Source organism: Podarcis cretensis (assembly GCF_951804945.1).
Source record: "Podarcis cretensis genome assembly, chromosome: 14".
In the NCBI taxonomy this organism is placed as follows: Eukaryota; Metazoa; Chordata; class Lepidosauria; order Squamata; family Lacertidae; genus Podarcis; species Podarcis cretensis.
This window is the reverse complement of record NC_137183.1, coordinates 10,494,123-10,519,333: the sequence shown is the minus strand read 5'-3', so window position 1 is coordinate 10,519,333 and position 25,211 is coordinate 10,494,123. Positions and strand designations below refer to the sequence as shown.

General features: G+C 46.7%; 2 protein-coding genes across 2 annotated transcripts; both read left to right on the top strand.

Annotated features, from left to right (window-relative positions):
* The first annotated feature begins 821 nt into the window (after positions 1-821).
* On the top strand, positions 822-7,026 carry RPS17 (ribosomal protein S17). Its single transcript, XM_079952955.1, has 5 exons — positions 822-961; positions 2,692-2,843; positions 3,157-3,262; positions 6,395-6,460; positions 6,900-7,026. Exons 1-5 carry the CDS (start codon positions 959-961, stop codon positions 6,978-6,980), a joined length of 408 nt encoding a protein of 135 aa, XP_079809081.1. The 5' UTR covers positions 822-958; the 3' UTR covers positions 6,981-7,026.
* Positions 7,027-10,761: 3,735 nt separating this feature from the next.
* On the top strand, positions 10,762-24,392 carry LOC307202880 (protein FAM200C-like). The gene is made up of 7 exons (XM_079953223.1): positions 10,762-11,017; positions 13,278-13,788; positions 13,983-14,100; positions 14,967-15,049; positions 16,137-16,263; positions 16,672-16,878; positions 17,611-24,392. Exons 2-7 carry the CDS (start codon positions 13,375-13,377, stop codon positions 19,455-19,457), a joined length of 2,796 nt encoding a protein of 931 aa, XP_079809349.1. The 5' UTR covers positions 10,762-11,017; positions 13,278-13,374; the 3' UTR covers positions 19,458-24,392.
* Positions 24,393-25,211: the final 819 nt, after the last annotated feature.

Here is a 25,211-nt window from a genome sequence, read left to right as displayed (position 1 = left end):
TTGTCAGCACCCGGGGCAAGGCAAGTAATTTGCACCCCTAACCCCTAACCTGCCGCCGCTGCCAGCTTCTTCTTGCTGTTGCCTGGGCTGGGGTATTTACGGTAAGGTAGCCACGGCGGCGGTGGCGGCGGGGGGACCGCGGCGAGCGCTGAGAGCCGCTGCCTGCCGGACGCCTTCAGCCCGGACGCGCGCACAGCTCGTCGGTTCCGCGAGACATGGGGCTCTGCTACAGCCTGCGCCCGAGGCTCTTCGGCGGCTCCGGAGGCGGCGAGCGCACCCCCCCCCCAGATGTTGCGCCCGGTGTAGCCGGCCCCCCCTGCACCCCTCACGCTACGCCACTGCTTCAAGCACCCCTTCTTCCCTGACAGCTGAGGGCAGCTGTTTTAGGGTTCGCTTGAGGTGACAAAATGCCTTGGGTATTACTCTGCCTGGAGTAAACTCATCCATTTGCCAGTGCCCACAGTAGTACAGTGTGTCTGGTTGGGGGTTCGAGCCCACCCAGGGACGGCTGTGGGCAGAATTCCTGCATTGCAGGGGGGTTAGACTAGATGACCCCGGGGTGTCCCATGATTCGATGATTAAGCGAGAAACGGACCTTTCTGGAGGGAATGCCAGCGCGGGAGAAAGGCGGGTTATAAATATCTTAAGTAATAAATGAAATCAGATAACAGCCAGCAATTTCAAGTACCGCAACGCAAAGCGGGGATTTATTCTGAATGGATTCCTACCTCTTCAGTCACCTTCGTCCAATATGAGCCGGAAGTGAAGGTTTGCTGCAAAACGCCCCGACCCGCTCTCCCTCTATATCACGCCGGCTTGTAAAAGCTCCCTCCGGGCCGCTAGGCGGCGCTGAGGAGACGCGCGGCGTCGTTTTCCTTGGTTGGTCCTTCTATCCCCCAGCGCTTTATAGCTCTCTTCCCGGCATGCTTTGCCCTCTTTTCGACCGGCCGCCGTCGACATGGTGAGCAGGAGGGCGGCGGAATCCGAAGCCATCCGCCGCCGGGGGGCCATTGGGAAGGGAATGCGGGGTGGAACTAGCACCGGCGGAGGGGGCTGCAGGTCGCCCGGTCGGTAGTGCAAGGGCTAAGCCCCCACTTCTTGTCCCTGCGGGCTGAACCCGACTTAGGAGGGTGGGGGTGCCCTGTTTCTTCCGGTATAGAGATGGCTGCATTCCTTGAGTGAAGGCTCCAAGGCCGTAGTTAGGCCGGCCAGGCCTTGCATGCATTTAGGGGTCGAGCATGGGGTGCGGGGCGGCGGCTGGGAGATCCAGTGGGAGATCGGGTTCTGTCATGGCGGCGGAGGCGATCCGTGCAACCTTTACGTCGGCCTCTGTTCACTCGCGATGGGAGAGAAAGGGAAAGGAAGGATTGGGAAGGAGCCGAGTATAGGGCGGCCGCTTCCCTTTCCGGACCTTGGGGCGCCCTGACCCCCGACCCCTGTCAGACGGTGAGAAATCCGGCAGAATCAAGTTTCCCTTTGGCGTGATGGGGCAGCATGTGTATATATGTGTGCAGCAAGGCATCTGCGTACCAGAGAAAGGTTCCAGAGGATTTTAGGCTTACGATTCAGGTATAGGAGAAAAGGTGTCTGGAGTGTGTCTCTTAAATATGGTATTCCTCACCTCAAGGCTTCCTCGACCTTAGCTGCCCGACCATTAAAAATGCTGTTGAAAAGTAGCTCACTCCGACTCTTGCCCTCCCCTTGCCAAAGTGCCTAAGGTTTGTCCACACTTTCATTTGGATGTGACCCACCTGGATTTGTGGACAATTTAAGGCTGGGCAAGGACTTTCCTGCAGTTAGCTTGGGACCTTTTCCCTGCTGTGCCTGGGGGTAGTGGTGCTTTTTTATGTTTTCTGACCATGCATGGGTAGTGCTGACCCTTTGCTCTATGAGTTACTGAAGTTTACCCCAAGTTTAGAAGCTTCTGTCTCACCCTTGCCAAACCATGGCCTAAGCAGCGACACAAGGCATAATGTTTGTATGTAGCACAGTGCAACGTATGCCACGTAAATAAGCTTCCCTTCTATTTAATAGAATTCTATTAAATGCAGTTGCATGAACTCCTGATAGAAGTTGTGTTTAAACATCAGTCAAAAAGTTGTGAATGTGAAGCCTTAGCATGTTCTTATTAAGTCCCATCCTCTCCAGGTGTTTTGGATTGCAACTCCCATGATCTCTGGTGTTTGGCCATGCTGACTGGAGCTGATGGATGTTGTAGCCAAAAACATCCGAGAGTCCCAGTTTGGGAAAGACTGCCTCAAAGGGACTGTTTCTACCGATGTCACCTTTTCTGAACCCTTTTGAGATAAGGCTGCACATGTCTGCCACCTTGCCCCTGCTCCCTATGTTTCCAGTGCACCATGTTCTGGACCTGAGTGTGTTGATAGTAAGGCCATTGAGAGGGAAGCTGCCTGGGGATTCTTCCACTCTTTGCAGCGGAGCGCTTCTCAACCTGTGGGTCCCCAGATGTTGTTGGACTACAACTCCCATCATCCCTGAGCTCTGGCCTTGCTAGCTAGGGGTGATGGGAGTTGTAGTTCAACAACATCTGGGGACCCACAGGTTGAGAAAGGCTGCTACAGAAAAGGCTAGGCTGAAGATTTTAAGCCCCTTGCAAAATTTATCGTGTAGTCATTCTGTTGCATCTTGCTGATTTTGCTTTCTCTCCCCCCCCCCCTTTGACTCTCCCAGGGACGAGTGCGCACAAAGACGGTGAAAAAGGCCGCCCGGGTCATAATTGAAAAATACTATACCCGTCTTGGGAATGACTTCCACACAAACAAGCGAGTATGTGAGGAGATCGCCATCATCCCTAGCAAAAAGCTGCGCAATAAAGTTGCTGGGTAGGTTGTTTGGTTCTGATCTGCTAGCACATGCTAGGAGACACGATGGAAATATTACAACCAACTGCTCTGGGGAGGTTCCAGTGAGCTAGACACCCTTCTTAACAACCTGCATCGAAAGTGACTTTGGTCTTGTTTGTGGCCTGGTCATTGATAGTGCAGGAAGAGAATTCTTGATAGCATTTCCCGTGTTTGGAGGGTTAATTCTCATCCCTATCAAACCCTGAGCTTCTCAGACACTCCTGTGGGCTTCTCCTTAATGGGACTTGAGAGAATCACAGTCAAACTTAATCAGACACCCCTCTCTTTGCAGGTATGTTACCCATTTGATGAAACGCATTCAAAGAGGACCAGTTAGGGGCATCTCCATCAAACTGCAGGAAGAGGAAAGAGAAAGAAGAGACAACTATGTCCCTGAGGTAGGTTTTGAAAGCTCAGATGAGTTACTTGTTGTGCATAGATTCTCAGCTCTTCAGATAGCAAGGAATCTATTGCCTCTCCTTTTTTTTGCATGCTTTGAGAAGTTGCATGTATTCTTTTGACATTCTTGGTCCAGCACACTTGGCGTACTGTACGTGTTTGCTAAGAAATGCAGCATTCACCTGGGTGGCCTTACTGCTGATTCAACTTCTATCTCCCAGTGATGTAACAATGAACAAACCAGGTCACAGGTGACGTTGTTAGACATATATTACACTGCAACTTTGAAACAGACATGAATATAATGCTAGAAGCCAGTTAGGAATGCCTCAAAAGGGTGAGGGATCTGAAACTAGCATTGCATATTGTTGTTGAGTTGGTCCTTGAGAACTGGACAGATTTAGGTAAGAGTATAGAACCTAGTATAGAACCTGGGACGCAGGTGGCGCTGTGGGTTAAAGCCTCAGCGCCTAGGGCTTGCCGATCGAAAGGTCGGCAGTTCGAATCCCTGCGGCGGGGTGCGCTCCCGCTGCTCGGTCCCAGCGCCTGCCAACCTAGCAGTTCGAAAGCACCCTCGGGTGCAAGTAGATAAATAGGGACCGCTTACCAGCGGGAAGGTAAACGGCGTTTCCGTGTGCGGCTCTGGCTCGCCAGGGCAGCGATGTCACGCTGGCCACGTGACCCGGAAGTGTCTCCGGACAGCGCTGGCCCCCGGCCTCTTGAGTGAGATGGGCGCACAACCCCAGAGTCTGTCAAGACTGGCCCGTACGGGCAGGGGTACCTTTACCTTTACCTTTATAGAACCTAGTCTAATAAAGGCTGTCTGTAATCTTATGTAACACTTACAAAGTTCCTACCATTTTCTAAGTGCTGTACTTACATTATTAGCTGAGACAATCCCTGTCCACAGGTCCATAGTTAATACAAATGTTACATAAGGAACAGAGAGGGAAGAGGAAAGCAAGCCTCAGAACAGTTGCTTCTTCATTGGCAAATAGATGGGAGTAGGTTGATCTCCCCTTGCTATGATCTTTCTGGAAGGCAAGGGGTGCAGCCGTCTAGTTGGCCCTAGATCACCTGGCAGAGGCTAGAATGTGCTTCTCTTCAGCTCTGTAGCCTCAGGTAACTAGCAGGTGGAATAGCATGGAAGCTTGAGCTGTGGCACTCAGCAGCTTGTGTCCAGTAGCTAGGATATGCTGTGCTTGTTCACTGACATGGAGAAGGACTGACAAACCTGCATCGAAAGTGATTGTGGCCTGTTGCTTGTGGCCTGATCATTGATACTGCAGGCAGAGAATTCCTGAAAGCATTTCCCGTGTTTGGGGGGCTTCTTTCCATCCCTTCCAAACCCTGAGCTTTTCAGACAATTTTTGTGTGTGCTTAATGCAGTAGTGTGGTGTTCACTGCTTGAGACTTCTCAAATGCTTTGTGGTTTTTTAAATGCCTCTTAGTAATAAGGGGTAGTTTTGCTGGGCTCTATCTACCTGTGTCATGACAAAAACCTTACTCCTGATTTTCAAAACTAGTGGCTGGTAATCTCTTTGCAGAGAAGTATCAGCAAAACAGCTTAGGTACACAACCTCTCAGTAAAACACTCCATTTCTTTTCTAATAACTTTCAATGTCAGTGTCTTTTCTGCTTGTAGCCGAATTCTAGGCCAGAACTCTAGTTGACTAGGACTGAATACAGGCTTCCATTTCACTTTTGTTTAGGCACTACCCATCTGATTGATGTGGATTTTCACTTAAGCTGCATAGGAGGAATGGACTAGTTTCTCCCTTGCTCTGCATTGGCATTGGTTGGCTTTCTTATGAGTGTTTGTAGGAACAAGACCAAGGGCTTTTTGTTCATTCACAACTTGCCTTTTCACAGTTTAAAGCAGCATATTTATTGATTCTATTGAGAGTAGCCAATACAAGCCTTGTTAAAATTGTAGCATGAAGAAGTATTATGAGATGTTTACCATTGTTCTGGCTAAAAAAGGAAGATCCAAGAAGCCTGTATTCTACAGACCTTTGGTACTTTTGGAATGAAGACTGGGGTCACTTCCTGGGGACTTGGTGTTGTTTCTGATGGATTATCCACCTAGTTAGGATACCACTGGTATGGCTTCTAGGATGCAGTTGGGAAAGTGAAGTGTGAGGAGTGTCTGGTGCATGTTTCCTGCCCAGTAATTTGCTTCCATGTACTGAAGATTGCTGTTCTCACACTGGCTCCTCTGTTTATGTAACATCACGTTTCAAATGTGTCATTGCCTGATGTTTCTAATTAGTATTTTGGTAAATATAAGCCTAGATTATTAAACCTTGAGCAGTTGTCATGGGTGATCCTTGTGTATGCTTGGTAGACCAAGAATCTGGGTATTTAATGGAGCAATAGAAATAGCCCTTCTGGTTACTTTGATGAACTATGAAATACTTTCCCAGTCGCCATACTCTGGGGTGTGTTTGTGTGTGTTGGCCAAGTGCTGTCTCCTGTCACTTCCCTTTCCTGATCTATTCTTAGAGCTCTGTAGCTGCTGGTGATAGGCTTTGGTCAAGAAGATTCTGCTCCTTTTAAGCATTTTAATTTTCTTCTGAAAGTTGCCAGAAGATAGTGCAAGGCAGCCCAAATCTTGAAATTTTGACTGTAGCTTCATCTAATTTGGTACTGCTGGCATGTTATGCATGAATTTATCTGCTTACAACCTTTGTTGGTGTCACAATGCACCTAATGAACGGTAACTGTACATAGGTGGAGGGAAATTGTCATATATATGTTACAATCCTATAATGTGTTCCCTTAGTTAAGGGATTAGTATGACTGATGGCACCAGAATGAAAATTTTGACTGTAAAGTTGGGAGATGATTGTACAGAGCTCATTCCCATACCAGAGAAATCCACTCCAATGTCATAATATTTGTGGACTGGTGTATATTTTGATATTGCTATTGGCACACTGTTTTGGGGTGCTCCTCCATTTTTTCTTTTAAGCTAGTCATTAGTAGTAGCCTCAAGCAGACTATGGAAGCATTGTCTGGTATACTCTTTGTATCACATACATGTGCTGTGTTTTCCTGGTGTTAATTGTGTTTATAGTCTGTTGACTGCTATTTAAATCAAATCTAACCTCTACCTCTTTCCCTATCAGGTCTCTGCCCTGGATCAGGAGATAATTGAAGTGGACCCTGATACCAAGGAGATGTTGAAGCTCCTGGTGAGTGGGGCAAGGGGATTGGCACAGCTCCCAATAGGAACTGCTCTTCTAATGGTCAGCTAGCTACTTCTTGAGAATTCACTGTCAATGCAATGTTCTCTGTGCATGCATTTTTTTTTAGTACCAAGAGTCTCTCTGCCAGGCAGCAGTATTCAAAGTACTCTTGGGGGCATTTTTCTTGAATGCTGCAGTGTTAAATGGTCATTGGATCTTGTTGGCTAAGCCCAGACTGCTTGGGGGATCATTATTGTGTTCTCCACAAATACAAAGTGTTGTCGTTTATTGTGTCAGTTTTGTGCACCTTTTAAGTTAGTCTCAAAAGTTAAATGACATTATTCCTGCAGCTAGTCAGGATAAGGGAATGCCCTCTTCATTTATCAACACTGAAATCTGCTTGGTGTGTCTTTGTTAAGTGTTCCCTGTTCTGTGTTTCTTCCAGGACTTCGGCAGCCTATCTAACCTGCAGGTCACACAGCCTACTGTAGGGATGAACTTCAAAACCCCAAGAGGCGCCATTTGAATCCATTGCCGAATTTTCACTTTTAAAATAAATATATTGAAACAAAGCTGTGACTTGTGTTCTTGTGCGTCACATTTGCATCACCTAAGTTTGATACAATACTGTGCGGAGTGGCTCTGCTGTGGACATTCTTAATCCAGGCCAAGATCTGGCTTACAGGGGCCCATGAGAAGAGGGGTTTTCATGCACAAACTAAGCACACAGTTGTGCTGTATGTAGCTGGATTGACTATTAGGCGCATTTAGGAAGGTGAATGTGCAGTGTCACTTGAAAAATGCTTCCCCCTTAAATTAGTGGAGGATCAGATCAGAGATTACCGTATTTTTCGCCCTATAGGACGCACTTTTCCCCCTCCAAAAATGAAGGGGAAATGTGTGTGCGTCCTATGGGGCGAATGCAGGCTTCAGGAGAGCCGCAGCGCCAGCCCCACAAGGTCGGGGGACAGCGGGGAGGTGGAACGCCGCCATCCCGCTGTCTCCCGATGTGGTTTGGAGGCTGACGGCAGGGAGACGCGTGCTTCTCCCCGCCGCCAGCCCCGCAAGCTCCGGGGACAGCGGGGAGGCGCAGCGCGTCTTCCCGCTGTCCCCGGACCTGGTCTGCAGGCGGGCGGCAGGGAGAAGAGCGCTTCTCCCCGCTGCCTGCCCCGCAAGCACCTGGGGGGGGGGGAATAAATTTTTTTTCCTTTATTTCCCTCCAAAAAAACTTGGTGAGTCCTATGGGGCGAAAAATACGGTACATACCCAGAACAGTGGTATGTGGTGTGTCCCATTCTGTGAGAGAAACCGAGAACCCACTTTTGTGTCACAGAAAAAAGCCAAAAAGTGTCTCAGTTGCTTTTGTCTTGGACCAGTAGTAAACCTTGTGGGAGGCAGTTTCCTGTGTTCATTGTAGCTTTGCCATATGGATGTGTTCATTATACCAGTGCTGCGGGGCTTTTGGTTCTCCAGATGTTGGATTCAAATTCCCATTAGCCCCAGCATGCATGATCCAAAGGATGATGGAACAGAATTATGTAAGGCCAGTGGTAGGCTGCTTTGTGAATGCTCACATTAAAAGGCAAAATATATGTAACTCAATAAATATTTGGAGAACTGCAGCTTTGGGGGGGGGGTTAGAAATTTAATTTATGTTTTGCATGGACAATGCTCGGAGAGTTACCGTACCTTAAAAGCCTTCACTGGTCAGGATCTTCTCCTAAATGATTTATTGAAAAAACTTAAGAAGACAAATCAAGCATCATAGATGTACTAAAGAATACACGCAGATGACACGCTTGAAGATGAGTTTACAGTGGTATCTCTGGTTACAAACGCTTTGGGTTACGAACTCCGCTAACCCGGAAGTAGCTGCTCCAGGTTGCGAACTTTGCCCCAGGATGAGAACGGAAATAGTGCGTTGGCGGCGGTGGAAGGCCCCGTTAGCGAAAGTGAGCCTTGGGTTAAGAACAGACCTCCGGAACAAATTAAGGTCGTAACCCAAGTTGCCACTGTATTGACTAGAGTGGTAAAAATACAGTTAGAATATGAGTAATTTTCAAGCAACATTTTGTAAGTTTTCAGCTCTACACAGATCTCTGTATTTTTATATATGTTACATGTAAATAATCCTTAACTGATAAAATCTGTCCCATTCCCCCTGGACAGCAGTTCACACTTGCCTGTCACTTGTTCACTGATCTCCCATCATTCCCAACCTTTCCCGCTATACTTCTGATATAATGCTACAGTTTTAACATTTTGTGTTAGTGTCTAATCACTGTTAGCCTCCATGGCATTTTTTGTTATATGGAACAGTGGAATATAAACGTTTAAGGAAATAAAAATAACCCTGCTAATCTTGTAAACGGCTATGATCATCTACCAGGGAAAACAAGAGGGGAGATTTACCAGGAATGGCCACGATTGCACTGTTCTCCATCGTTTGCATCTGCAGAGCTCTCTACTAAGAACCCAAGCACAGCCTGTTCCTGCTTCGTGAAATAAATACACCAGCCTCTGCAAAGGTCAACAGACCCTGAAACAAAGGAAAAGGTTCCCTTCTCATAGAAAACATGAAAGTCATAAAGGTAAGGGACCCCTGGACTGTTAAGTCCAGCCAGAGGCGATGGGTGTGGTGCTCATCTCGCTTTTCAGACCGAGGGAGCTGATGTTTGTCCACAGACAGCTTTCTGGGTTGTGGCCAGCATGACTAAACCACTTCTGGCGCAATGGGACACTGGACGAGTGCCAGAGTGCAGGGAAACGCTGTTTACCTTCTCGCCACAGTGGTGCCTATTTATCTACTTGCACTGCTGTACTTTTGAATTGCTAGGTTGGCAGAAGCTGGGACAGAGCTATGGGAGCTCACCCTGTCGTCAAGCCTGAGAGGCTCTGTGGTTTAGATCACAGCGCCACCCGCATCCCAGTTATGTAATAGGACAATCCAAAAAGCTAGTGTGTAGGAGCTGTTTCCTCTCCAAGAAGAGACACCAATCTCTGTTTCAAGGAAAATATGCTTGTTGTTTGTTGCAAAGATGATTCTTGTTGCTACCAAAGCCTGGAAAGCCCAAGATATTATTCTGTTAAATGAGGTGCATCAGGGAACAAAGTGCTTGCCCCAAGCAAATGTGACTGTCAGGTGAGGTGGGGGGATTCCTTTAGCTGTGGGCCATGGATGATTTGCCAACCTGCTGCCCTCCAGATGTTTGTTTGTTTTTAGCTAAAGTGGTGCTTCAGGTTAAGAACAGTTTCAGGTTAAGAATGGACCTCCAGTACAAATTAAGTTCTTAACCCGAGGTACCACTGTACCATATTTCCTCTGCCTCCTTAATCCCCCTTGCCTGAGAACAGGTAAGCAGAGAGCAATCAGAAGTTGCAGAAGGGATCCCTCTCCTATGTATATGAACCTCCCTTGTATTAAATGTCATTGTTTGCCCAGATGCTCTGCACTGAGGGATGTATGATGGGCATTCCGATGGTCTTACCAAATGCTAACGTTTTGTGTAAACTGTGTTTGGAACTATGTAAAACTTGCTAAATCCTCACGAATATCACCCCTTGACCTGCCTGAGTCACAGTAACACCACCTTAAAGGTAAAGGGACCCCTGACCATTAGGTCCAGTCGTGGCTGACTCTGGGGTTGCGGCGCTCATCTCGCTTTATTGGCCGAGGGAGCCGGCGTACAGCTTCCGGGTCATGTGGCCAGCATGACTAAGCCACTTCTGGCGAACCAGAGCAGCACATGGAAATGCCGTTTACCTTCCCGCCAGAGCGGTACCTATTTATCTACTTGCACTTTGATGTGCTTTCGAACTGCTAGGTGTGATGAATTTCTGACTGTGTGTGGAGTGGATTTTCCTCCTTCTCCATGCCAAAATGCAAACCCTTAAACGAGATATTTCTTCTTGCTTCGGTTCTCTCTTGCCTTCTGGCAAGGAGGGGAGGGAACTCTGTTGCAACAGAAAAATAAAGATCTGCCTTGCTTTCACTGCATCTTGCCTCCATCATTCATCTCTGACGGATCATGGATTTTGGGGGGGGGGGGGGGCTCAGTCCCTTGGCGAGCTGGGCAGCAAAAGCCAACCACCTCTACTTTTCCTATATCACTTTGAAGTCACTTTTGCACGAGATGGAGGGGGGGAATTAATCGCCCCACCACTAACCGCCCTCCCCCGTCCTGTATTTTGCACTGCCAGCTTCCTCCTTGCAAACCAAGAGAGGCGGAGGAGCAACCATCTTGCGCCGCGCACGCTGCATAGTGGCAAGGGGGGGAAAGGGAGCGCGCTCGCTCGCTTCCTGCCTGCCGACCACTAAATGCGCGCAGAGGAAGGATCCTGCCGCGCCGCCTTCTAAGGGTTAGCTCGACGGAGCTGGATTCCTAGAGTGGAGAGTTGATTTATTTATTTTTTCGGAGGGGGGCGGAGAGGGAGAGGGAAGAGGAGGGGCGTCCTCCATATCCAATGCCCGTCCCCACGAAGCCCGTTCCCCTCCCGGATCCACCATTGGCGGAGAGAGAGAGCGGCCTTTGTCTTGGCAGAGAGCTGCATCGGGGCGATTTGGTGAGAGGCGCTGGGTTCATGCGGGCGAAGGGGAGCCCCGGGAGGCTTGCAAGGAGAGAGGGGTGGGGGGAAGCTAGGAGTGGGGCGGGAAGACCCAGAGGGAGATACTTGGCCCAGAGCCCAGCCAGTGAGTGGAGAGAAAAGGCGCAAGGAATGGGGGTCGCTTGCAAACTGGGAAGGGCGAGGCGAGCCTAGCTCTCTGTTTCGCCCCAAAATGGACAACATTCCCCCCTTCCCGCAGTATTGGGGAATCCGTTTTCAGTCGTCCTCTCTGCAAAAACAAGCAGGCCTCTTGAATTAGGCGATTTTTTAAAAACGGGAGCAAAACGAACCGACCTGGCTCTTCGATTATATTATGCCTCTACTTCGGTTAGAATGAGCGACCCCCTTTGAAAACCGAACAAACCTCGCCTCCTCCGGTGCATTTTTGCACGGGGGCAGAGCAGGGGGTATTTTTAAGCAGAACACAATTTCCTTTAAAGGGGAAGGCTGAAATCAAGAGGGAAGAGAGAGAGCCCAGTCGGTAGATCATGAGATACTTACCGTACTTTCAGGGTCGTGGGTTCGAAAGATTCCAGCCCTGCAGGGGGCTGGGCTAGATGACCCTCGCGGTCCCTTCCAACTCTCCAATTCTGTGGTCGGTCTCGGTTGCTGCAGAGCTTGAGGATTCCACTGCTGGGAACTGGTTACTTTCCTGTGCAAACCTTTGCTCTTGCTCTCACAAGGCAGTTCTCAGCTGCGCCAGAAAGAGAACCTGCATGTACCCTTGCCAGTATACCAGAGAAATGGTACTTTGTTTTACATTGTTCTCCAAATATAACTAAAATAGAGAAAATAAAATGGGTTTTCCTTAGAAATGGGCAGTTTTCTGTGAGTTCCATTGGACGGAAAAGACAGATAATTAATAAAGTGCAGTATCACCCACCCAGTGCTTTTTTTCCCCTGGAGAAATGGTTAAGGGAACTCACCAGAAAGTAAGTTTGTTGTGGCCCCAGTCACAGTGTCGCCACCCCACCCTCACGCCTGGGATGGGGCTAAATGTGATTTATAAACTCAAGCAGGCAATGATCTGGATTAGAAATGGCCACAACTTTATTGATTACAGATCTAGGTGGATTTTTGGTTCAGGCATTGGGTGTACAGTGGTACCTTGGGTTACATACGCTTCAGGTTACAGTCTCCACTAACCCAGAAATAGTACCTCGGGTTAAGAACTTTGCTTCAGGGTGAGAACAGAAACCGTGCTTCGGTGGTGCAGCAGCAGCGGGAGGCCCCATTAGCTAAAGTGGTACCTCAGGTTAAGAACAGTTTCAGGTTAAGAATGGACCTCCGGAACGAATTAAGTACTTAACCGGAGGTACCACTGTATATCTGTTCCGGCATCCCCAGACAAAATAATTATTATTATTTAATTTTAAAAAGGTAAGGGAACTCAGTTTCCCCAAATTTCTGCTAAAACAACAATAACAACCCTGCAACCATCAAGCAGCAGCCTTAATTTAAACTACAGTGGTGCCTCGCAAGACGAAAAGAATCCGTTCCGCGAGTCTCTTCGTCTTGCAGTTTTTTCGTCTTGTGAAGCAAGCCCATTAGCGGCTTAGCGCTATTAGCGGCTCAGGGGCTTAGGGGATCAGGATCAGCTGATAAGCGGCTTAGCGGATCACCTGTTAAGCGGCTTAGCGGATCACCTGTTAAGCGGCTTAGCGGATCACCTGTTAAGCGGCTTAGCGGATCACCTGTTAAGCGGCTTAGCGGATCACCTGTTAAGCGGCTTAGCGGATCACCTGTTAAGCGGCTTAGCGGATCACCTGTTAAGCGGCTTAGCGGATCACCTGTTAAGCGGCTTAGAAAAGGGGGGGGGAGGGAAAAAACCCTGCAGGAACTCGCAAGACATTTTCGTCTTGCGAAGCAAGCCCATAGGAAATTCGTTTTGCGAAGCGCCTCCAAAACGGAAAATCCTTTCGTCTAGCGGGTTTTCCGTCTTGCGAGGCATTCGTCTTGTGGGGCACCACTGTATTTTCACAGTAGTTTAAGAGTAACAGGCTTAAGGAGAACAAGGCAGTGAGAAAAAGGGGTTGCCAGAGGGAGGAAAGTGGGTGAAGGAGGTTCAGAGTTTCAGCAAAAGGCATTCACTGCTTTTCCTTCTGGGATGAGTCCATGTTGGTAGCAGGAATCACCCATATTTGTTGGGGGGGGGGGAATCTTCCTTCCTTGCCTGGGGCATTAATAGACTTGACAGAAGGATGTCTTGGCTTTGCAGGCCTTGGCAACACCACTAGTTAGGGACATCTCTGCCTTGAGACGAAAAGCTGGCAGGCAAAAGACGCAAGCCTTCTCTCACGCTGGAGGCTTCCAAGATGGAAGAGCAAGACTCTGCTGCCTCTGAATCAGGAAGGAGCCCTGAAAACATCAAGATCGGGAGCAGCGGGGAATCCTGGGAGAAAACCATGCAGAAGACTCTGAGCGAGAACTTGCTCCGAGCGGATGTGCAGCACCAGCGCTTCAAGCAGTTCCGCTACCAAGATGCCGAGGGCCCCCGAGAAGTGTGCAACCGCCTCCACGACCTTTGCCATCAGTGGCTGAAGCCGGAGCAGCACACGAAGATCCAGATCCTGGACTTGGTGATCCTGGAGCAGTTTCTCACCATCCTTCCACCGGAGATGGAGCGCTGGGTCAGAGAATGTGGAGCCGAGACCAGTTCCCAGGCAGTCGCCCTGGCAGAGATTTTCCTCCTGACTCAGGCAGAAGAGAAGAAGCAGGAAGAGCAACAGGTGAGAGCACTTTGTCCCGGTAGTTCCAGGGGCCCAGGAATGTGAGGGAGGATGCCCTCAAACCCCCCACTAATTGCCCAGCTCTTTGGGGAAATAATATCTGCAATCCCAAGGCCTTTGCTTCGGATCACTCCTTTTCTCTTTAGTCAATGTCTTCTCCCTAGTCAGTGTCTCGGATCTTGTTGATTTTTCAGGGGCAGGGGCTGTTTGGTGCTGATTTCTCCGAGGCAGAGAAGACGTCAACAGACACCAAACAGAGCCCCCTACGAAAGGGGATCATGCCAGAGGGTGACGGTGGGACCAGCTGGCAAGGTATGGATTTGAACTTGGTCTCCCCTATTGAGGATGTAAGAAACCTTTGGGCTGTTTTTGTGCCTCCCTGGGTCTCCCAAGTCTCCAGTCTATTGCCATAATTCAAAAAATGTGCTCATGCTCAGTACTTGGAAGACTTTGCCAGCACTTTGATTTGTGCCCAAGATGGAAATGGGGAAGAGCGTTTTCACCCAAATTAAATATAAAATGGGTATAAATGTATTTTGACAAGACATTTTGTAACACTTGTGTGTGCTTCGACATGCACCACTTACCGTATTTTTCGCTCTATAAGACACACTTTCCCCCCTCCAAAATTAAGGGGAAATGTGTGTGCGTCTTATGGAGCGAATGCAGGCTCCATGGCTTCAGCAATAGCAACGTGCTCCAGAGGCTTTGCGTTGTTTTGCTGAAGCCTGGAGAGTGAGAGGCGTCGGTGCGCACCGATCCCTCTTGCTCTCCTGGCTTTGCTTCACTGGAGAGGCGCCGTGCAGCTTTCCCTCTCTGCGCAGTGCCCCTTCAGCGAAGCAGGAGGAGAAATGGAAGGGGCTCCTTTTCTCCTGCCGCTTCATTGAAGGGGAGCTGCGCAGAGAGGGAGAGAATTTTTCCCCCTTGTTCTCCCCCTCTAAAACAAGGTGCGTCCTATGGTCGGGTGCGTCCTATAGAGCGAAAAATACGGTAAATCTCTGAAGCAATGATACGTTACTGCAGTGATGTGGGTGGCCTTCCAGATGATGTCTGACTACAGCTCCCAAGCCAGCAGGGCCACTAGCTGGGGATGATGGGAGATGGAGCCCAGTAACACCTGGAGGGCCACAGGTTCTCCATCATGTGCAACTGGCTTCCCACCACTTTGTCTCTTACAGGCTATGGAATGCTTCCAGCAATACGTGCTCAGCAATCTCTTCTGTGCAGTGGACGAGAAACGGCTTCTGGGCAACCTGATAAGGTAGAGGGCGAGGATTGTTGAGGAAGCTGATTTAAGACGGATTCTGTGCCTCTGTCCTGTCACCTCCCTAGACCTGAACAAATCTCTCATGGGCGTAAGAAGAGCCCAGCTGGATCTAATCTAGCACCTGCTCTCACATTCACCCAGAAACAGTACATGAGGACAGCAGTGTTCTCCCCACTTGTGATGCCCAGCAACTGGTACCCAGAGGTATACTGCCTTCAGAGAGGAGGCAGAACATGCCATTGATAGGCTTGTCCTCCATGGATTCATCTAACCCTCTTAAAACCTATCCAGCTGGCTGCATCTTCTGCTATGAGAATAAGTGCTTTCTTTTGTCCTGAATTTACATTCAGCTACATTGGATGGCCGCAAGTTGTAGTGTTATGGGACAGGGAGAAAACCTTCTCTCCCTCCGCTGTATCCACTCTGTGCATCATTTTATTTTTATTTGCCCCCCCAATTTTTTAATTAGTTTTCCAAATTTATAACAGATATAACACAACACAAAATAACAAACAAATAACAAAACATATTAAAAAGACAAACAAACAAACATACAAAAGGTCTTACGGTTAAAAATCCAAGTTAAATTCCATTATTAAATGACTTCTTCAAATCCTTCCTAACTGATTTTCATTAAATCTCATTTTAGCAGTTTTCCAATATCCACTTTCTAATAAAATTAACTTGTTCAAATTACTAACTTCTTTTCTTCTCATAATATTCTCAATCCATAATATTATACAGTACAACATACTTTAATCCTAAACCAAATTTAGTGCTTGCAAGTATTTCCACCTATGTTATATTATAGTATTTAGCTAAGTATTCCTTAAATTTCTTCCACTCTTCTCGATGTTCCTCCTCTTTCTGATCGCAGATTCTTCCAGTAAGGTCACTTTGTGCATCATTTTAAACCGCTGTCCTGTCCCCCTTTACATCTGTTGATGCCACTAAGTTAAGGTTTGAATCTTGCACAAAATGCCCAGTTACTTCCCCTGAACTTGCCTTTTAGCTTTTGCTGAAAGATAACATCTCTTGTTATATTTCTAAGAAGGAAAGGTTCTTATATTTCTCCCCCCAGGATCTGGCGACCTTGAAGGGGGCTGCTATGTACCTTTCTAAGGAGGAGCGGGCTTTGCTGGATCCAGAACAGAGAGCTGTGCACAGGCAGCTCGTGATGAAGAGCTGTGGGATCATGGCCCCTCTAGGTAATGTTTCATCTTCCCTGGTTGATGATGAGACCTGTTTACAAACCCAAAATAACATTTGTGTCTAACCTGATGGCCCAACCTTTACCCACCTGGCTCCATCCAGATGTTTTGGACTACAGTTGCCACCAGTCCAGCCAGCACAGCTGATGGGTTGTAGTTCAAAACATCTGGAGGGCACCAAGTTGGCAAAGGCTGCCTTAACAAGTGTTTGATCCGAGGTTAGCTGGGAGCTGAACCCTGGTCTCCATGATCTTAGTCCAACTATATCATGGCAGCTGTCACTTACTGCAAGAAACGATTTCCCATCTAATTTTTTAGTCCTTTATCACAATGGCTAGTTGTAGCTCAATTATTTTGGGGGCCCATTTCTTAAACTCGCTTATCCCTCTCCTGCCCTTATTCCAGGAGCCGAAAGATGGGAAGTGGAGAGTAAAGGAGAACCGCAAGGGATGTCGCCGGAAAGAGGGCGGTGCAAAAAGAGTGAAGAGCAGAAAAGGAAGACCGAAATAAACCATAAGAGGAGGACTAAATCCCCCGTTTCTGAAGACGGCGACTATCATGAAATCACAGTCCAAGGGAAAATAGGGAAAATAAGGAAAAGAAGTGAAAAACGTAAGTGCCGTGTTTGGGGGCGGGGGGAGTTAAAATTCTAAAATCCTGAAGCTTGTTGCAAAATCTGCACAGGAGAGACATGATTTAAAATACGGGGGTGTAGCAAGAACATAACTGTGTCTGCAGCTCACTACCCATGGAAATAATCTGCACAGGGGAGGAAACGTATACATGCTCAAGAGTAGCGAGGTGTGCATGGCACCCACAAGGTTCTCCATCTACCTGCCTGCTTTCTGTACCCTCACTCAGTCCAGGCAGCGGCTCTGCCTATCAGCTTCTTCCTCCTTAGGCTCAGTCTTGCCCTTGTAGAACACAGCAGAGAGGAAGATGGGGACAAAACTAGAACTAATTGGTTCTGCCTGTCATTGGCTCTGGCTCCACCTACTGTTGGTCCTCCTGCCTTTCCCCCTACCAATCTCAGTGGGCACCAACCACCACTGTGAGAGAGGCACAGCCAAAGTGGACCCCATGGCAGCAGTAGAATTTGGACTCTTGATTTCCTGGGTGTGTTGTTATTGTAGAGTTATTTGCTTTTTCATATAGTCCTTTATTTCTTTGGCTTTGGTGACTGACTGTTTTCTAGAGACTTGATTTGCTCCTATATCAGTTACTCCGGCACTAATTTACTCTTGCTTTTTAATAAGGATTTTTTTTTTTTTTGAAGTTTGGCCATATACATGTGAGTAGTAGCTGAACTGAAGTTCTCTTCTTTTCCTCCCCCTTCTACACTAGCTGTTATTAAAATAAGTGAGCCGCCAACCGTTAAAAGGCAAAGGACTTACTTTTTCAACAAGGAGTGGGAAGAGAGGTATTGTTTTGTGGATCTGAATGGCAAGTGTGTCTGCTTAGTCTGCTCCTCAACTGTTGCCGTCTCAAAGAAGCACAATGTCCAGAGACACTATGAAAGAAACCACAGCAGTTTTGCAAAAGATTATCCCCTAGATTCCGAACTTCGGAAAAAAAAGGTCCATGAAATGAAATCCAAATTGGCGATTCCACCGACACCGGCCACCAGGCCTGTGGTGCAATCCAAGAATAATACGATGGCATCTTTTAAAATTGCAAGCTTGCTTGCAAAAAGGAAAAAACCGTTTGTAGATGGGGACTTGTTGAAAGAGATATTTTTGACCGCCGGTGACTCAATGTTCGAAGGTTTCCCTAATAAAAAAGAAATACTTGCAGCGATTCAGAAATTGCAGCTGTCTGGAAACACCATCACAAGAAGAATTGAGTCTATATCCAGAGACTTGGATTATCAGCTGCAAAGTGATCTTCAGAATTGCCTTTGGTTCGCACTTCAGTTTAATGAATCGACAGATATAACAGACCCATCTCAGATGGCGGTTGTTGCGAGAATGGTTTTGAGTGATCTTTCTGTGATAGAGGAGCTACTCAGAATACTACCTCTGAAAGGAAAAACAAGAGGCGAGAATATATTTCAGACTTTCAAAGACTTTGCCATGGAAATAAATTTGCCTCTTCACAAATTGTCATCTATCACCACCGACGAGGGAGCAACAACGGGGTGTATTGGTGGGTTTATTGCCCAGTGCCAGCAGGACGAATCTTTTCCAAAGTTTGTTTCATATCACTGCATTATTCACCAGGAAGCATTATGTGCTAAAGTACTCCGGTTTAAACACATAATGGATGTGGTTAAAAAGATAATAAACTCTATCCGGGCCGTCTCCTCAAAACACAGGCTTTATAAAGCCCTTCTGGAAGATGTTGATGCTGAGCACAATGATCTCCTTTTGCACACTGAAGGCAGGTGGCTGAGTAAAGGAAAAGTTCTGGCCAGATTCTTAAACCTGATTGAAGAAATTAAGGAGTTTTTTAGGTCTAAAGATCAGTATGTTGAACAACTTGACGACAGGTTTTGGTTAATGGATTTGGCTTTCCTTGCTGACTTGATGCAAAAACTGAACATTTTGAACTTTGAGCTTCAGGGTAAAGACAAGCATATTTCTGGGATGGTCACTGCAGTCAATGCCTTCAAAGATAAACTGAGGTTGTGGAAGTCACACCTGGAGAGGAAATCACTCCTTTACTTCCCCTCAATGAAGCAAGTCATTGGAGAGAATGACTTCAACGGCGTGCCGTTTGTGGGCTACCTAGAGATCCTGGAGGAGCAGTTCCTTACTCAATTTGAGCAGCTCATTGACATTGAGCCTGTCGTGTCCTTTTTTGCAAACCCATTCGACTCCATCGATGTCACAGTGACTGCCATGGCCATTGCAGAACTCTGCCAAGCTGGGCTGGAGGAAATAGAGCTGGAGATTGTGGACTTGCAAAATGACTTGGCTTTGAAGTCTCATTCAGGCCACGACAACTTTTGGAATCAGGTTGGTTCCCAGAAGTTCCCTTTGTTGAAAAAGACTGCTGCAAAGGTAAACTCTTATTTTGGGTCAGCTTATCCGTGCGAGTCCCTTTTCTCTGCCAGAAAGTTTATCAAGTCAAAAAACAGAACACGGCTGACGCCTAAGCATCTGGATGACTGTTTGAGAGCAGCCATCTCGTCGTACACCCCCAATTATAGCAAGCTTGCAGATGACATGCAGTGCCAGGCTTCACATTAGTCTTGGAGCAGTGGCACAATTTATGTGAGGTGTGGTTGCTTTGTGTTAATCATTAGCTTTGATTTGGTTATTTTCAGTGGCTTCTGTTCTTTTCTACGCTGTGTTTCCTTTTAACTGTAGCTGATATATCACTCTTAAATACATCATTTTACTTGTGACCGTGGGTGTATATTGTTGCAGTAACTCAGCCCAGGTATAACCAAAATGTCATTAAAAACAGTGACTGAGCTTTAGAGTTCTCCAGAATGCTTCACCACACTTGAGTGTTAAGCGAAGCGGGTGGGGAGCTAGCTTAGTGTCCCAAAGACTGCATTGGTCTCAGCCTACATCTGCACTATACAGTCACACCTTGGAAGTTGAATGGAATCCATTCCGGAAGTCTGTTTGACTTCCAAAACATTCGAAAACCAAAGCGCAGCAGAAGCCGCGGAAGCAATGTCGGACGTTCAGCTTCCAAAAGAACGTTCAAAACCAGAACAATCACTTCCGGGTTTCGATTGTTTGGGAGCCGATTTGTTTGGGAGCCAAGGCATTCGAGATCCAAGGTACGACTGTACATTGAAAGCGGTATTATGCCACTTTACAGAGTTACGGCTTGCCAAAGAATCCTTGGAGTTGTAGCTAATAAACTCTCAGAAGTGTTTTGAGAGTTGCCCAGAGACTCCTAATCCCCCCACAGAACTACAATTCCCAAAGTTCCCTGAGAAGAGGGAACCACTCTGAAAACAGTAGCTCTTTGAGAGGAATAGGGGTCTCCTAAGAATTCCCAGCAGCCTAAACCAGCTTCATTTGCCAGGATTCTTTGAGGGAAGCCATGGTTGTTTAAAGTGGCATGATACTGTTTTCAATGTTTAGAGCAGGTGAGGCCTACTCTAAGTATAGTATGAGAAGAGGTGGTAGTCTTACTCGAATAAGCTTCCTCAGCTGCTACATAGGCTTTAGGTGACACCAGGAGATGCTAGGATAAAAAAACACACGTGACTGATTCCCCATTTTTAAAAAAACAAAATCCAGCAGTTAGAGAACTTTTGGGAATGTTTCTTATGGGTTAACACAGCTATCTTACTGCTTTTTGTATAATTATTATCCTGCTTACCTTCTCTTCATATTGGGCTAAGGATATGGAAGCCCAAAGAACTTCAGTGGGGCTAGAGAAATATTTGCCATAAACATCAACAAATCCTATCGGTTTATGCTATTTTTGCTAGACTTCATTTACTGCTGAGCAGTGTTTGAAATTAGCCAGGTGCCAGGCGCATTTTGCACCTGGCTATTGGCCACTTGCAACCAAGTGAAGATGCCTGGGCGGCAGGATGGGGCCTGACGTCTCCACCACCTGGAGGTGCATGGTTGGGGATCCTTGGATCTGGACTGTTTTCACACACTAATACCACATCCTGTAGAATTCTATCAGTTATATTTTATCTGCACAATCAGAATGAATTTCAGGAACCAAAATGCTTTTTTCTGTGCAGCCTGAGCAAGAGCAGTGAACAAAATTACAGTAAATTGTTGTAGCTTGTCTTCACTTACCTCACCCCACTGCCCTGCTCACAGCTGTGAAGAATATCCCTACGTTATTGTAATGGTTCTAAGGGGGTTGTTTGTGCGTAAGTTGCCGCCACTCCTGGCTAGGTTGCCTGGTTGAACCCTTTCCCTCTGGACAGCCTTGCACTCGTGGCTGTCTCAGTCGCTGGCAGAATCCGTCAGTGGGCGTTTCTTGAACTTCTTCCAGCAAAGAAGTTCTTTGACGCCCAGTCGCCTCCTACTCTCCCTGCGCGGAAGTCTTCTGTGCAGGGAGGGTGTGGGCAGCGGAGGACCCGTGCTCTCCCCACTGGTCTCCGGTGATGAGGCCAGGAGCCTTCTCTCTGATTCCCCCATCTGCCCCCCTTCTTCACTGGTGCTACGCTGATTTCCTTCCCCAGCGGATGGGCTGCCTCTCTCCCTACTGGGACCCTCTCCGGCATCCCTCTGGAGCCCTCTCTCCTCCTTTGGCTCCGATGGCAGTTCCCTGACAGTTATGAATGGTTGGTGTCACCATTAAGAAAAAGAAGTGTGAATAGGCCAATATATATGTGGACTGTCCCTGGATCAAGTGGCTTTTCTTCTTCAATGTCTCAAAATTCTTAACTTAGCTCAAGGTTGTCATCTGAACTAGCCAGATGTTTAACTGAGAATTAATCAGTCAGTTAATCACTTGAAAAATAGGACTTTAGAGCCGTCTTGCCCCAAAATGGCAACTAGACATTCTGTTTTGGCCACTGTAACCTTGGCTTAAGGATCCATTTGATACCTAGCTTATATATCTAACACTCCTGCTGAGGAATTTCCTGTGCAGTCTGATCCTACTTGTTTTGTTTATTCAAAAGTGCTGCGAACACAAGAAACCAAGCTCAAATCAAGCGGATGTGTAGCTGTAATTCAGTGCCCACCACCACTCTCTAAAATTCTTCTTTCTGTTTTAAAAAAGTTATTGTTAAACCATTTGTAAAAGTCTTCTCCCAAAATCATCTGTTGCCACAGGCTACAGGCACTTTGGAATAAAACTGGTAAACTTGCAAAGATAAACACCTTCAAAAATATGAGAGAGATCTATCTGCTCATTTATAAGCATATGAAAAGAGAAACTTAACTGTGGGGGTGCGGTTCTCTGCTTTTACAGTGGTACCTCGGGTTACTGACGCTTCAGGTTACAGACTCTGCTAACCCAGAAATAGTACCTCGGGTTAAGAACTTTGCTTCAGGATGAGAACAGAAGTTGTGCGGCAGCAGCACAGCAGCAGTGGGAGGCCCCATTAGCTAAAGTGGTACCTCGGGTTAAGAACAGTTTCAGGTTAAGAATGGACCTCCAGAACGAATTAAGTTCTTAACATGAGGTACCACTGTATATGAAAAGCTTACACAATATTAGACCCTTCAGCATAGGGTTAGATGATTCTTAACTAATCTTGTCAGAACCCTAGGTTACTGCAAAAAGGAAAACTATTTTGAGAGCAAACAACCTTAGTGCCATTTCAGAGCACCTTCTCCCAGCAGGAGGCAGTTGCATGGACTTATAAAATTGTTCTCTGGACTTTTGATGGAACATAGCAGGGCACAGAGGTCCTCTCCCTTTACCACTCGAGCTCCTACTCAGGTGATACTCTGAGAATATATTTCAGCAGGCATTGGCCACCCACTTTCAAACACGTTGTCTAAGTAATAAAAGCCAGAAACTTGCTGCTTTTTTAAGAAGGACTTTGAGAATCTCAAGGAGGTCTGTTTTACACCCTGATTCTGTACCTTTACTGGACTCTGGTAGCATTGCAGTATATATTTGGCCCAACCTTTTATATTGAACCTGGAAACAAACAGGTAAACTGCACTGCTGGGAAAACAGAAGTGTAATCTGCTTACTGTAGCTAGTTTAGTCTGGCTGAACACCTAAGGACCAATTTTTCACATAACACTATATAAAGAGCATCCTTATACAGTGGTACCTTGGGTTAAGTACTTAATTCGTTCTGGAGGTCCATTCTTAACCTGAAACTGTTCTTAACCTGAAGACCACTTTAGCTAATGCAGCCTCCCGCTGCTGCTGCGCGATTTCTGTTCTCATCCTGATGCAAAGTTCTTAACCCGAGGTACTATTTCTGGGTTAGCGGAGTCTGTAACCTGAAGCATATGTAACCCGAGGTACCACTGTAGTGCAATATGGAGGCTATTTGGGGAAGAAGGGTGCAGGATAGATCTCAAGTTATCAAGAAAAAGCTTCAAAAAAGGTGCTGGTTCAGAAAAAGGAATCCAGATGTTGCCACCACCTCATTTCCCAGGAACAACAGAGAGAACTTAGTAAATATTAGGTGCCTTATAAAATATGTGGATTCTGCCATCCATATCGGTGTCATTCTGAACTCTGTACTCCAGTTCAAAGCGCTGACCAGTGCTTTTTTTCTGGGGGTACGCAAGGGTGCGCAGTACTGGAATCTTTCCCCCCCCTGTGTTAAAAGTGTGGCACTTAGTGTATGTAACAACTTCATGGTGAGTACTGGCACCTCCCTCCCCCCCCCCATTTTAAAGTGCTGGAGACTTAGCTTGTAGATAGACACATACACCAAGCTATTGACTGACCAGTCAGTAGGAAAATAATCTTGCCACTATTGAATGAACTTTATCAGAGAGAATTTCATGGTGGTCATTCATATAAGTCAAATATACAAAACTCGGGAATTAGACACTGTGTTGGTGCAATTGTGGGACTTTAGAGACGTTTTGGCACCTCTAGTGATCCTGCCTGTCCAGTTTGCACCTTTTGGTCTGTTGTGGCAGTAGAAATTGGCACCATCCTTGGTACTTGTAGCACAAGTGGACCTGGCTTAGTTCCTTCTTCCTATACTTAAAGACAACACTTCTTTGATTGTATTGAAACTGTTTGTCCTTTACCTGCCAGTGGCAGCCAGCTTTGTGGTTGCCCAGGGATAGAAAGATGGTTCAAGCATCGCAAATGAAAATTGGCTTCAAAAAGCAATGTATATTGTGTTTACGGAAAAACTCACCAACTCAACAGTTTTGCACGGTACTATGAAACCAGAAGATTACACAGCTGTTTGGTGGGCTTTCATGATGCATGTCAATAGACGCCCACGCTTTATTATGGTCCCTGCTAAGTATGAGTTTATCTGGAAATAACTGATTTTTTTACCCTAGCTACTTACCTTTTCGCTATGTATCTTGGCAAATGCTTTCATACCCTACTAGCTTTGTTATGAACATGTTTTACGCTGCTATCCCTTTATCGTAATCCCTGTACATACTGCTCATTCGCTTTTATGTATACTTACCATTTTAGTTGCTTCGTCTTGTTTTTCCCTTCTCCTTTTTTCTCTTACTCAGTGCTGTATATCTGTTGAAATAAAATAAACCATTTAAAATAAAAAAATAAAAATACTGAAAGAACTTTAATGGCTTCCATTGTGTTTTCAAGCACTTTTCACACTGCTAGTGGTTAACTTTTAAAATGGCCCTCCTGAAGGAGCGTTTCCACCCCCATTGTTCAGCTTGGGACACTGGGGTCCAGCTCAGAGGACCTTCTGGCGGTTCCCTCCCTGTGAGAAGTGGGGTTACCAGAAATAAACAACTATCTGACCTTTAGAAGACATCTGAAGGCAGCCCTGTTTAGGGAAGTTTTTAATGTTTGATGTTTTATCATGTTTTTAATATTCTGTTGGGAGCCGCCCAGAGTGGCTGGGAAAAACCAGCCAGATGGGCGGGGTATGAATAATAAATTATTATTATTATTATGGCATGGGGAGAGACACAAGCAGGCACCTGGAATTGTCTTTAGCTACCACTTTCTCCCTCCTGTTTCATGAGGGGCAGCTGTGCTGGAATTCTGAAGCTCCAACAAAGAGTTGTGCAGGACTTTAAAGGGCCACAGATTTATGATGGCATAAAGGCTTACGGACTAGAGTCCTGTTCATTAGAATGCAAGAAAAGCAGTGCTGGATTAGGCCCCAGGCCCATCTAGTCCACCATCCTGTTCTTACAGGGGCCAACTGGATGCCCATGGGAAGCCTGGAAGCAGGGGCTGAGGAGAATAGCACTCTTGCATGTTCCAAGCAACCGACATTCAGAGACATGCTGCCTCTGACAGGGTAGTAGCCACTGAAAGCCTTATCCCTCATCAGCTGCATGGGGTGTTTTCCTCAAGTAACAGGAAAACATACATCCATACATTATGGGAGGAGTGAGATTGATATATGTAAGAAGGTCACA